Source organism: Dermochelys coriacea, chromosome 1 (genome assembly GCF_009764565.3).
Source record: "Dermochelys coriacea isolate rDerCor1 chromosome 1, rDerCor1.pri.v4, whole genome shotgun sequence".
Taxonomy (NCBI): domain Eukaryota; kingdom Metazoa; phylum Chordata; order Testudines; family Dermochelyidae; genus Dermochelys; species Dermochelys coriacea.
Window position 1 is genome coordinate 38,841,477 of NC_050068.2, and position 13,775 is coordinate 38,855,251.

At 41.7% G+C, this 13,775-nt stretch overlaps 2 protein-coding genes across 6 annotated transcripts in view; one reads left to right on the top strand and one right to left on the bottom strand.

Moving 5' to 3' along the window:
- RNF17 (ring finger protein 17) overlaps window positions 1-4,684 on the top strand; it is a 220,853-nt gene extending 216,169 nt beyond the window's left edge. The window contains exons 37-40 of one of the 3 annotated variants that reach the window (XM_038411672.2): window positions 555-690; window positions 1,105-1,294; window positions 3,194-3,297; window positions 4,299-4,683. In XM_038411672.2, coding sequence (XP_038267600.1) covers window positions 555-690; window positions 1,105-1,294; window positions 3,194-3,292 — 425 coding nt within the window. In that variant the 3' untranslated portion in view covers window positions 3,293-3,297; window positions 4,299-4,683. Of the gene's footprint in view, window positions 1-554; window positions 695-1,104; window positions 1,295-3,193; window positions 3,298-4,298 lie in introns of those variants that run through there. The other 2 variants (XM_038411698.2, XM_043504233.1) reach the window with 2 other exon arrangements.
- An 8,749-nt stretch (window positions 4,685-13,433) lies between these two features.
- The window catches only part of CENPJ (centromere protein J), a 30,015-nt gene continuing 29,673 nt past the window's right edge, over window positions 13,434-13,775 (bottom strand). For all 3 annotated transcript variants that reach the window (XM_038417784.2, XM_038417751.2, XM_043504234.1), the window contains one exon: window positions 13,434-13,689. In XM_038417784.2, the coding sequence (XP_038273712.1) occupies window positions 13,497-13,689 (193 nt within the window). In that variant the 3' untranslated portion in view covers window positions 13,434-13,496. The remainder of the gene's footprint in view (window positions 13,690-13,775) is intronic.

Sequence of the window (13,775 nt, forward strand, 5' to 3'; positions counted from 1 at the left end):
AATATGCAGAGGACACTCAAAGAAATAACCACTATTACTTACCTGTAACTGGAGTTTTTCAAGGTGGATTCTGCATTTTCACATTTCCCATTCACTGTCCCCTTTTCCTCAAATCGTAATGGAATCTTGAGTCTGCAGAAGCAGTGGAAGGAACTTTAGAGCCTCGCTTTCAGAATATTCAGAAACACAGGGGAGGAGCAGAAAAGGGCACATAAGAGCACTACAGGGCACTGCTGTGAGAAGTTTCCACAGTCTGAACTGTTCCTGCCAGTGCATCCCATGATTAATTATGCAGAATCCATCTCAAAGAACTCCAGTTACAAGTAAGTAGACTTCATTTGCTATAAGGTAAGTAACGATTCCTTTCTAAATTCATTTAATTTTTTTCCAGTTACTCTGTCTTTTTAAAAAAATTATGGATACTATTTTTAAAAAAAACCCATGAATTAGAGGACTGAAAATAAAACTTGATGGTATAATACAACTTGTTTTACAGCTCTGATAGCGTATGTGCTAAATTTTGGATTAAATAATGTGCTTTTTCCTTCTTACAGAAATGCCTTGCCTGGCAGAATACAATGATAGCTTGTGGTATAGAGCAAAACTACTCTATATTAAAGAATTTGACCCTGTTAATATTTTGGTTCAATTTGTTGACTATGGATCAAGTGAAAAATTACCAACAAGCCGGTAAGTGCATAGTTCAGTTTTTTAAACTTATACTTATCAAGATCTGGTATTTAAAAAAAAAATTAGCTTGCATCTGTACTTCTAAATTGTTCCTGTCTGCCTTAGGTACTTATATGGCCAGCCCCCATTCCTTAGTATTTGAGCACCTCCCTCACAACTCCCCTGTGAGGGAGGGCAGTACTACTATCCCCATTTTATAGATGGGAAACAAATGCTCAGAAGGGCTTTGTGACTTGCCTGAGATCACACTAGAAGTGAGTGGCAAAGCAGGGACTTGGACCCAGGTCTCCCAAATCCTAGGCTAGTTCCCTAATCATTGAGCTATCCTTCATTAACATTTTAGTTCTAGGTAGTGATTAACAATTGCTCTGTTGTCTTGCATATTTTAAGACAAGGATTTTCATTTTGATTTAGATTACGTCAGATTCCTTCTTGCCTTATGCAATATCCTGCTCAAGCAGTAAGAGTTCTGTTGGCTGGATTTAAACCTCCTTTGTACGATACAGAAAAAAAGAGAATTCCATACTGCCCTGAGTGGAGCATGCAAGCATTATGGGCCATGATAGACTGTCTTCAAGGCAAAAAGCTCTATGCTTCCACAGTGGTAAGTTTTTCCTTTTAGTTCCTGCCAAACATGAGTTATCTTGGTTTTAACATTTTAAGTGGAATGTCTGAACCTTATGCAAGATTTATTGTGAACCTTGTTCTTTGGTTTAAAAAAATTAGACTCATAAACACTTTAATGTTGTGATGTTTCTGAAAAAGGCAGAGGGTCAAGTGCATAGGAATTTTCTTCACCGTGTTCCTGACAGCCCACTTCCCAAGCCTGCCTGCCTGCATGATTTTAACCTCCTTTATTACTCCTCCACTAGAAACCATCATTCTTGCTTTTATGCTTCACATTTCCATTTGGGTTAGCGGTGTCCAGTGCCCAAAATAAACAATAGGTCTGTAAGTACTAAAAAGGTACCGCCTCTTTCCTTCTTTCCCTCACTCCCCTGCTTCTCCTTGCCTTTTTGCTGCCCCCTAATATTCCTCCTCGTTCTCCTGTTAAGGTACCCAGATATTCAAAGTGAAAATCTGACACACCTATCACAGAGGATTGTAGGGGTCACTTTGATGGGAAGGTCAAGGAGGTGCACAATAAAACACTAGGCTTTTGGGGGATGTTTGAGATGCCTCTCCATCAGTCATTTTATTCTCTGTCCCTATCTATTGGATAGCCACTGACACATACAAACTCATGCAGCTGTCCCACATGTTACTTTCAATCACTTTCCCACCTGCCCCCTTCTCTTTGGGCGTGTCTACATTACCCACAGGATCGAGGGGCAGCGATCGATCCAGTGGTGGTCAATTTAGCTTGTCTAGTCTAGATGCGATAAATTGACCACTGAGCACTCTCCCATCAACTCCAGTATTCCACCGGAGCAAGAGATGCAAGCGGAGTCAATAGGGGAGTGTCAGCTGTCTACTCGCTGCAGTGAAGACACCGTGGTGAATAGATCTAAGTATGTCAACTTCAGCTATGTTATTCACATAGCTGAAATTGCATAACTTAGATCAATCTCCCCCCACAGTGTAGACCAGGCCTTTGTGTCTTCCACTTACCTTCAACACGCTCTGGAATTCTGGCTACTCTATTTATTGAAAACTTGTATGCCTTGTGGATTTGAGTTAGGGATGTTTGTAAAATGTTAACATTGTCATTAACCAAATTTCTGAAATCTAAAGATAATGGAATATTTGTATAAAATCGCCTTAAATTACTTCAGTATATTTAATGTCAGGTGGTTTAAAAAAAAAACAAAGTTCTTACTGGGTAGTTTGGCTAAGGGTTGCATTAATCACTGAAGGAACTTACTACTATCAGTTAACAATTTTATGTGGGAATATGCTATTTAATATAAAAACAACAAATTTTAATTTCCAAATGGACATTTGTGTTGTACAGTCGTTATCCTCAGTCTAACATTTACCTAAATAATTTCCTTCCAAAACATTGTAACTTTCATCATATATGCAAAGTGAAAACTTAAATTGATTTTAAAAGAAACTTGTAATAGAGATCAGGCTTAGTTCATGCAGTACTGTAATATTTTTCAGTTTTATGTTCACTTTCAAATTAACAGATCAGATAACTAAGGTTTTTTTCCTTTTTTAATTCCTATCATCAAATTTTAAGCTTAGCATCATTGCCATTTTTTTCTACTTAATGGGATTAAACTAATGATTCACTTATTTTTGCAACTGTCTTTCCCACCCCAGCCCTCTTGTTTATCTCATCCACCTGTTATGTCTTGTCTTTTACACTATAAGCTGTTTGGGACAGGGACTGCCCTTTTCCCTGTTTTTGTACAGTATCTAGCTCAATAGAGCTCCAATCTGGATGGCCTCTAGACATTACTGCAGTATAGTTGTAGAAGAATTAATTGCAGCATTCAGTCAGCTCTTACTACTTGAAACAGATCTTTCTGTACTTCTGAAAATTTCTGATTTCCAGACTGAGTCTCCAGAGCACATTGTGTTTTTGTATGACGATGAACAATGCTTAGTTCACATGAAGCTGGTAGAAATGGGATTAGCAGACTTCGATCAATGACATATGTAAGTACAGTAAACTTGAAGTGTCACTTGAGGCAATTATAAAAAGTAAGATTTTTTAAATCTAATATTTATTAAGCAGTGGACTCAATTGTTTTTTAAATAATCATCTGACCAGAACTAGCTTTTTTTTTTTTTAATACCCTTTGGGTGCTAATGTAATGTAAATGGCAAATAGTTATTTTAGAATAAATATGTAAACAAAAAAGTGCATATAATATTAGAAAACAAAACATTGCAGCACAATTGTATATTCTTGTGATTACATGATAGCTACACAGTCCATGCTGCCTGCTTTCACACAGTCAAAAGCAGCTCTTGGTCCTTTGAGGAGCAAATCCTTGTCTGTTTGCTTAAACCTGACCTGAAGTCTAGGGTCTAGTTTGAGAGCCAACAAAGACTGGAACAAGCTATTAAGTTCAACCAGCATACAGAGGGAAGAGAAACTTTTATAGCCTGCTTGTAATCCAGATAATCACTGATGAAACAGGTGAAATTGCAGGTGACTGGCAATTTTACAGTGTTCTCTATACAAACAGTAGTGACAAGTTACATCTGCAAGAACCAAGCTGCTTTGTCCACTTGAACCTCTTCAACTCCCATATTCTGGGCAGTCTTTTTTCCCCATAGATTGCAAGATACTTTTTCTGTTAAACATTAATTTCAGAATCTTGTTACATGATATGCCTTGGTGCATGGTGGCATATTTCCTACTACAGTCTCTCTTTGCTTATTAGTTTGCTTCACTGGTTTATTATGGTGACTAAACCAGTCATTCTTGTCTTTATAGTTGTATATATTGTAATATGTTTTCCTACGATTACTTTTATAGTAATTAGTGAAACCAGAGGGAATCTGCACCAGTGCATAATGTATTAATGAGGCAGTATGGACTGTTCTTTCTGTACCTGGTAGTAGTTTAGACTCCTTAGTTAAGGAGTCTACCAGATAAGGAGAAAGTAGCTGTTTTATTATCTAAATTTGACACTAGTTTGTGTTTCCAGGTATACTATATAGAGAGCTTTTGATGAAGACTACAGTATCTGAAGAGGAAAGGTGTTTTTTCCAGGGGGTTGGTGGTTGGTTTTTTTTTAAATTTTGTTCTGGCATGTTAATTTGCCTTGTCTTGTTCTTTCTACATACAGTAATTGAGTGAAATGCCTGAAATACTCAGGTGTGGTTTTTTTGTTCAGAGCTGTTTTCATAACTATGGAAGGATAATGTTAAAATAAATATTTGTTTTGTTTACTTTGCATCTGAAAGAAAAAGCTTTTGTTTAGTTTGTTGATGCTTTTCCTTCATACTTGTACAAGGAAATAAGTTGTGGGTTACCTTGTTTATATCATCTGAGGAGTGTGGGTTTCAAAGCGCCAAAGCAAAACGACAGGTACAGCACCAAGGACAGGATTGCAGTTTGGAGGTCTTGACATTTTCACTTTATTGCTCTTTTTGTACATGAGGCAGAACATAAAGATTGAAGCACACATGAACAATCCACACTACTGCTTCCTGCCGTGTAGTAGTACAGAGCCAGATTCCTGTTCTGACAATCTTGGGATAGGAAAAATGGTACTCCCTTTATGGATTTGTCACAGAAGGATGGGAGGCAATGAGATGGATAAGCTCAATTGTCTTATCAAAGAACTACCTTCTAGCTTCTTATCAAATGAGGGGAACATAAAGGAACAAAATGATAGTGACCTAAGAGTGTTTGAAGTAATTTAATGTTGGCACATTCAGTGTCTCATATATGAAATGACTTATTTATGGATCTCAAGATTGCTCACCTAGTTCTAACATAATAGTCTCAAGAGTTAACATGGTCCTTTTTTAGAGCAACATCTCCCAACGTTGTTAAGCTTTTCTGGGCATAGTTTTACAGCATGATTCAGAATTTTAATGACTTAGTGACCACCTGGAAATATCTAGCATTTGTAAACTGTTCTCTGTTCTTAATACCTACTGTAGCAAGCTTTTAATTTCTCCTTATGGAACATGGTCTTATCATACCAGTATTTTGGGTGTTTACTAAAGACTTATCTATGGGCCATGTGTATTGAAGAGCTTAAATGCATGCTCCAATTTCTCTTTCAGCAGGCAGGAGCAAAGAGGAATTGGGCTAGATCTACACCGGAATTTAGGCACCCGGATGATCCTCAGAACTCCTCAGCTGCTGCCTAATCTTGTAGGGGCCTAAATTCCCACAAATTGGCATGTTCAAAAGCACTTAAGTTCAGACCCAGCCAAGCTGCTTGATCCCCTAGCTCATGCCTAAGACCCAGCAGAATTCACAAACTACGTCTTTCTTACTTTTCAGGAGCAGGGCTGCATCCAGTGATTCAGCACATTAGTCAGATCGCACTTCCCCCAAAGAGAGCTGAAGCCATCCAGATTGCAGTATGTGTGTGTTGGTTAGGGCAATCTGCTGGGAGGTGGGAGACCTGTTTTCAAATTCCCAGTATGCTTGATTTGGAGCAGGAACTTGGACCTCCCACATCCCATTCATTTCTTAATGTAATGTACTGAATTATGTCTTATTTCCTTTTCTCCCTTGTTAGCCCATTTTAAAATGCTTATTTTAATGCCACCTTATTTTGAAGGAAAACTTTGCTTAACTAGTTATTTTGGTGGACTTCTAGCAGATCCTGCATTATTCTTAGAACACTGTTCAATTACAGACTCCTAGTAAGTTTGACAGTTCCATTTAATGCATTCTTTTGAATACTAGCTCCTGAATCTCTTGAGTGAGCCCCAGTTTGCTATGAAAATATTGAGTCTTATTTTTTGAAGGGTCCAATTTGAACGTGCCATAAACTTTCCAGTGCCTACTGTATAGGCCTTGCTAGCTGACTATAACCACCATTGCCAAGGACTTGAGTCTGTTTTTGCTAAACTGCCCTTTTCTCACCTCATAATTACTGGTGATGTAGTTTGTTGGGCTTTCTTTTAAGGAAGAAAGATATAATGTAGTAAAAACTTAATGTCTTGCTTGATAACATTTTCATGATAGTGAAGTGGCCCAGCACCCATGGAACAATTGCTCTACAGTTGGCAGAAGTCAGTGTTGTTCTAGTTACCTGAGTAATTTTTTTTTTATACACTATCTGTGACTATTTCTAAAATGTAATGTTTTCCAATGGCTAGTAGCTCCTAGCAAAATCATAACTCCTTCAAGGTGGTAGAGGGAACTGCTACTATTTCTCCAGTTAACATGTTTTCTTAAAAGGCCCAAGTCAGAACAAGCACACAGGGGAAGGAACTGTGACATATGGCATATGAGTTTTTATATTTAATACCAACCAGTTAAGCACTAAATCTTATTGCAGCTATAAAGCAGAAGAATTGCCCCCATTTTACAGATGGAGAAGTTGAGGCAGGGAGGTTATGGAACTTTTTCAGCTATTGAAGTCCACATGCTTGTGGTGTGATCATGTGCTTTTCTTCCATCTTTGACTGTTTGAAGATTGTAGAATACAGTGATAATCCAAAACAATACAATATCAGTCACGATCTTTGACAGTGAAAGCTACTTCCTTATGTAGAAGAATCACAGCAGCATCTATCACTTCTCTATGAAACTTAACTTTTTATTACAGCAGCTCATCTCTAGTAAATATAAAGGAAAAAGTTTTTTGGAGTATGTCTGTGTGGGTGGTCCTCTCTACACTTTGTACACGCCCTTGTGTGCTCAATCGGAGACTGCAAAGTAGTGTCTGCAGGAGTGTGCCTATGCAGAACAGCATCTTATGCTCAGAACAAGGGCATAGAGGGAGATGTGAGCCCACTGCACCTCAGTTCCTTCTACTGTATTCAGCTTCTCACATTAACTTTGAATTATTTATTTGGCTTAGGAGGGTTTTTCTTCTATTTCAGTTTTTAATCTTTATTTAGCACTGTCCTCCTTCCCCTCCACTTTCTTTGATCTTTTGTGTCAAAGCACACTTCATCATGTCCGAGACCTCAGGGTATAAGACCTGTGGGACTTACTGTGGGGAAAGAACCTGTGACAGACACTCTAGTTGCCTGCAGTGATTGGGGGAAATCACAAGGTTTTTCTAGATTTCAAAGGCAGATCCAAGAAAGAGAGACTAGACTTAAGCTCCTATACAATGGCCGCTACAGCACAGGCTGCCTTGGTCCCACAGTTGCTGCTTTGTCTGCAGCGCTAGCTAGTAAGCAAAAGAGGAAAATACCTCTCCATGCAAGGAAACGGGACTGATCTCCTGAGAATGAATTTGATGGGGTGATCTCATCCCTTTATGGGTACAGTAGAGGCTCCAACCAACTCCAGTACTGAGGTGTCCATATTGCAGAAGAAATCCTCTTTGGACTCTCAGAGCAACTACTGCGGCAGCACAATGTGGCACCACAAGACACAGCTTCCATCCACGCTCCAGTACCAGTATCTCACCATACCTCTGAAAGGGAAGATCACGACAGCCTCCATCTCACCAGGCAGCACTGACCCAAACTTCATTTGAAAGCTATCAGAACCCTCCACTTCCTTCCAGGTTCCTTTTGTGAGTATCTCATTATCTCTGCTGAACCTGAGTCACTAGTGAAGATCTGCCTCCCCATACCAAAGCAACAAGTTACAATTTGTCTCCAGCCTTTGGTACCAGATAGGCCCTCCCATACTGTAATGTTTCACTCCATGATTAACACATACTCCAAAATTACACATTTTATTGAGCACTTGCCACAAGACCAGCTTCAATCTGTCACTGCTGAAGGACAGTTGGTTGTGAAAGCCTCCCTGTAAATAGCCCAAGATACAGCTGACAGCCTCCAGCTTCATGGCCACAGCAGTGGTCATGAGAAGAGCATCCAGCTCCAGTCCTCAGGCCTTCCACGGTTTTGAACTTTTCTTGGAAGACCTTGTGTTTGAAGGGCCTATGCTTTTCGGTGAACATAAGACTCCTCTCCACATACTCAAGACACTAGAGTAGTGTTGTAGTAACTGGGGATTTATGTGCCTGTAATGAAAGGGCATTTTAGTAAATCCCAAGCTGCTCAAAGTTAGAGATCATTCCAGTACCATCAGCACACTTTCTCTAAGCAGCAGGAGTCCACAAAAACAGGCATCTCCCATCCATACTTCTACCCAATTAGCCCCTCCTTCTAAGAGGCACTTCTGACACCTTGGTTGAATACAAACTAGTTCACTCCAATGGATCACCTGTTGTGCAACTACCCTCTTCCCCTTTGAAGATTAGCATATTACCTCAGACAAATGGATACTGAAGGTTGTCAAATTAAGATTGCTATCCACTTCCATTCTGTTCCTCCCTCGAGCCCTACCCCTCATCCTTCTCATGAGGAACTCTTAAAACAAGTTGCTGCTTCTCCTTCTGGGAGCAATAGGACCAGCCTGACCGGAGTCATAAGAGTTCAGTTCCAGTTACTTCCTTGTTCCTAAGAAAGATGCAGACCAATCCTTGATTTAAAATAACTCTCCTAGCACAGCACTTCAGAATGGTGACATTATCTTCCGTAAGTCCACCTTTAGATCCAGGAGACTGAGGAGTTGTATTTGACCTTAAAGACACATACTTTCATGTAACCATCCACCCCTCCCACAAGTATTTCCCAAGATTTGTGCTCTGGGGAAGAGCACTGTCAAGAGAGAGGTTTTCCCCTTTGGACTCTCCTGGTCCCCCAGGGTGTTCACATATATTCTCTGTGGTAATAGCTTGCCTCAAATTCAGTGTTCTCATGTTCAGATGGCTTCTCAGAAGCTGGTTGCCCCAAGAGGTCCAGTTGTCAACATCTAGAGCATTAACAGTATTCCAATCTCTAGGCCTCCACATCAACTGGAAAAAAAATCCATACTAGCTGCAGTACAGGGAATAGACTTTGTAGGAGCTACTCTGGACTCCACAACAGCAAGAATCTCCCTACCCAAGGAGAAATTCTCCACCCAGTCCAACTTAATTTCAAGATTACAGGCAGCCCACAAATAGCGAGGACTTGTCAACAGGTGTGGGCCAGATCAGCCTCCATGTATGTGACTACATGGAGATGCCTCCAGACATGGATAAGAAGAGCATATACCCAAACACACAGAGCCTGTCCAAATGCATCAGAGTGCTTGGAAGGTGTTGCATTCTTAGATGGTGGAAAGACCCATGGAGGGTCTATATTGGAGTCCCATTTTTGCATCCAGCACATTCAAAAGCATAGCACATGCATCTATTGGGATGGAGAGCCCACCTACCAATAGCCAGCACAGGGCCAATGGTCAGCACAGGAATCTGCATTCAGTATCACTATACTGAAGCTAAGAGCAGTATGACACGTTTGCTTCCTTCATACTATACAAGGTCACTCAGGATAATGCCTGACAGCAAGGCAGCAATGTATTGCCTCAGCTGCCAAGCTGGAGCAAGTTGTCAGTCCTTGTGCGCAATGTCACTAAAGCTATGGAACTGGTGCATCTCCAATCCTAGGGTAGAAATAGCAGCAGTCTATCTACCAGGCCTCCAGAATATAATTGCAGATTCCCTGAGCAGGCACTTCTGGCAAGATCACAAACAGGAGCACAAAACCAGCTTTCGCAGCATCTGCCAGACCGGGATAGACCTCTTGGCTATCCGAACAATGGAAAATGTCATTTGTTCTACTCCAAGGGAGTTTATGGCCACAACTCTCTAGGGGTTTCCCTGATAAGCATAAAGAAGATTCCAGGTTCCTGGTGGTTGTTGTCGGTAGCTACCGGTGTGGTGCTCCACTCTTGTTCGATGATGATAGCAGTCGGCTGTGTGCGTGTTCCCTCTGTGTGCTGCCCCAGCTCAGCACAGAGAGCTGACACAGCAGACCCCGAGAGAACCCCCCAAAACTACAGACTCCAGTAAGGTATGAAGGAACCCAAGCCAGGTTTATTGTCAAACGAAGCACAGTAATAGTTCCCTATAGACTCTACGGGGCATACTATGAATTTGTGCTCCCTGACAATGGACACAATTCAGTCAGTGACAGGACACTCCACTGCCCCCTAGGCTGGACAAAGATGTGCACTCCAGGGTCTACTTTTATACTGTTGCAGAACAGATTACTCATCATAGTTCAAACGAATCTATCCATCATGTTGTCCTTTTGACTCTCTTTAAGATGCACCTGCCTGTTCCTTGTTGCGTCTCTGGAGTGTCTTGCCACCGTCCTGGCACAAATTTCTCTCATTAGCACTTGTGTGCGTCCACATGCCTCTAACTACCTTTTCTTGCCAACTTCTGTGAGTGGGACCTGCCTCTGGCTCACCGCCCAGCTTTGCTTATCATTGCCTGGAAGTACTTGGGTTCAGGCTTTACTTTGGTTGAGGCTTCAGGCCTCAGACTGGGCCTCTGATAGAAGAATTTGTTTCAAGGCCTTCTTTTGCTACAGTGTTAATAACTGTACCATTAAATCCTCAAGACCCTTCTCAAGCTGCACTGTGAGGTATCCTCAGAGCACCCTGCTTGGTTGAGCCAAGCGTGGTACACAAACTTCATCTCTCTCTCAAAAGAGAACACCCCTTGGACTTCCTATCACAAAAGGCATATTGACACACGACTTAGGGCCCTCATCAGTCCTAACCCTTCCTCCTTGAATCTGAGAGCATGGAATTGCCCTTTTTTGTTAAAATTCAGTCAGTCGGTCCTCTTATCCAAGAAAAAGGCCAGTATTTGCAAGAGTCGCCTCCAGAAGTGGAAGCGCTTCCAGTTTGGTGCTCCATCCCATCTTCTCTAGCCTTGGAGGTTCCACTTTCCAAGATCCTGGACTATGTATTAGGGAAAAAAAAAAAAAGCTGAGTTCATTTGAGACACCCTTCCTCTAACTTAGCCAGGACTTCGGAGTCTTTGGCCACACCCCAGTCACTGGATTTCTTAAGGGCCTATGCAACTTTCCTCCCTACCCCCACACACCTCAGCCTGGTTTTAAACACTAAAAAACCATCCCTTTGAAACAGTGGCAATCTGTTCCCCCTCCACCTCTCCCTCAAAATTTTGATCTTAATCACCATCCCCTCAGCAAGGTGATCTGGGAGCACTCATGGTGGACCCACAGTACACCACCTTCTGCAAAGACAAGGTTATACTATATCTCCATCCTTGCTTCCTCCTCATCCTTTCCTTCCCCAAAGGTCTCCTTGAAATCACTTACCAGGACATTTGCCTTCCAGTTTTCTTCATAAAACCTCATGCCTCCAGAGAGGAATAAAGCTTTCATTTACTGGATGTCAGAACAGCATTTGCTTTCTAGCTGGACAGAACTTAAACCATTCCAGGCTACTTAAATCAGTTGCAGATAGGATGAAGGACTAACCGATTTCCACACTAAGATTGTCAAAGTGGATTTCAGCTTGCATCTTGACTTGCTATGAAAATGCAATAGTGCAACCCCCCGAGTAGCAGCACATTCCACTAGTGCTCAGTCCACAGCTATAGCACTACTGAAAGACGTTGTACTGCTACTCCTATCTTTTCCAAGTATATCATCTTACCTGCTTCCAGAGACACCATATTCAAAGTGACCTGGACTTACCTCTCTGGCACCCCCCACCTCATTGAGTTACTGCTTGGGAGGCTCCTATAGTAGAGCCTCCATAAGGGACATACTTGAAGGAGAGGTTACTTACCTTCCAGCAATGAGGTCTTTGAGATATTTTTGCCTTAGGGGTATTCAAAATTCTGCTCTCCTTCCCCTCTACTGTGGAATTCGGCTTCACAGTTAAGGAACTGAGTGGCAGCAGGCTTGTACCTCCTTAGATGCCCCCCTCTGAGCAACTGGAACTGCTCTGTGCAAGCATGGACCTGCAGACGCTACACTGCATGCCCAAATGAGAGTGCATGAACACCAAGTTGTCTTATGTCCCTATGGAAGAACTTAGGTTATTGTAAGGTAAGTAACCTCTTCTTGCCATGCAACAAGTCCATTTGGCGAGTGCCAAGTATCAACAAATGCTAGAATTCACATTTTATACACTGCCCAAATAAAGTGATAACCACTGATGCTTAGATTCTGCTTCAGGTGGTCTTGCAGCATTACATGCAGCTTAGCTCTTATGTTCCTGGCTACTTAGGATTCAGCTCTAGCACCAAAAACCTTATCAGCTGGCAGTTAGTTTTAGCATCTCTCTTCAATGTCTAATACAAAGTCTCCTTGAACCCTTAAGACTAGTGGTCACCAACCTGTCGATTGTGGTGCTTGTGAGTGCAGGCTGCCCCCCTCTCCCCCAGAGACATGCCAGCCTTCTGGGTTTGGCATGGGGCCATGGCAGGCAGCCTGAGTCCTACTCTGCCACTGATCAGGAGCTGCCTGTGGTATGCACCTCCCAACTGGAGCTTGCACTTTGCACCTCAAAGCCCTGCCCCAGCCCTGAGCCCCCTTCTGCACTCAAACTCCCTCTAAGAGCTTGCACCCCAAACCCCTGCCCCAGGTTCAGCTAATGCACAACCCACAGTTGAGATTGTTACACTGATTTGTGACAGTCCCTGAAGGATTTTGGATCTATAAACCACACGACACTAATAAAAAGGGTAAAACTCATGAAATGTCCAGTGGATTCTATGAGATTAGGTGCAGTGTGACCACATGACCCCTGCACCCAAACTCCCTCCCAGAGCTTGAACCTCTCACTCCTACAGTCCAACCCCCTTCCCCAGGCTCAGTGTGGAGCCCCCTTCCACACTCAACCCCTTGGCCCCAACCCCCTGCCTCAGCCCGGTTAGAGTGAGTGAGGGTGGGGGAGAGCGAGCAACAGAGGGAGGGGGGAATGGAGTGAGTGGGGCAGGGCAGATCCTGGATTCATCTTAAATTCAAAAAGTGATTTTGTGCATATAAAGGTTGGAGACCACTGCCTTAGGCATAAGGTTTTAATCACTTCAGACTGCAAATCCTGTAGCTGACAACAGCACTTGGTTTCTTTCACAGCAAGACTTATTGCATCTAGTGATAAATAATTAAATATATGCTACTATGAAAGGAAATTTAGGAAGTAGCTGCTTAACTCACATATGAAAGCAGATTGAAATTGTTCAATATAAGCCCTTTTGACAGACCAAGTCAGAGACATCTCCTTAATTTCATTGTTTATTTTAAAAATAAATTTATTTTAAACAAACAAAATTATGTACAATATGTACATTGGGTAAAATTTTGTGTTTAACAAATATACACTTCTACTAAGTGTGATAGGTGCTTACAAGAGTTTCATAAGTCATATGTTATAACTTAGTGTCCACTATAACATCACCATCCTTGTCCTTAACTCTTACTCTCCCACAGATATATTTTGTTTCCTGGTGTCCATTCGCATACACAGTCTTGACAGTGCCATCTGGATATTCACGTCTCTTGAACTGTGGCGTATGCAGCTCTCTCTGGCCATTGTTAAATTCTATAGTTTTGCTTCCATCTCTGTATTAAATAAGTGCATACAATTAAATATAAAATACACAAAAGGCACCGTACATAGACTGACAGGGCCAGCCTTAAACTGAAAT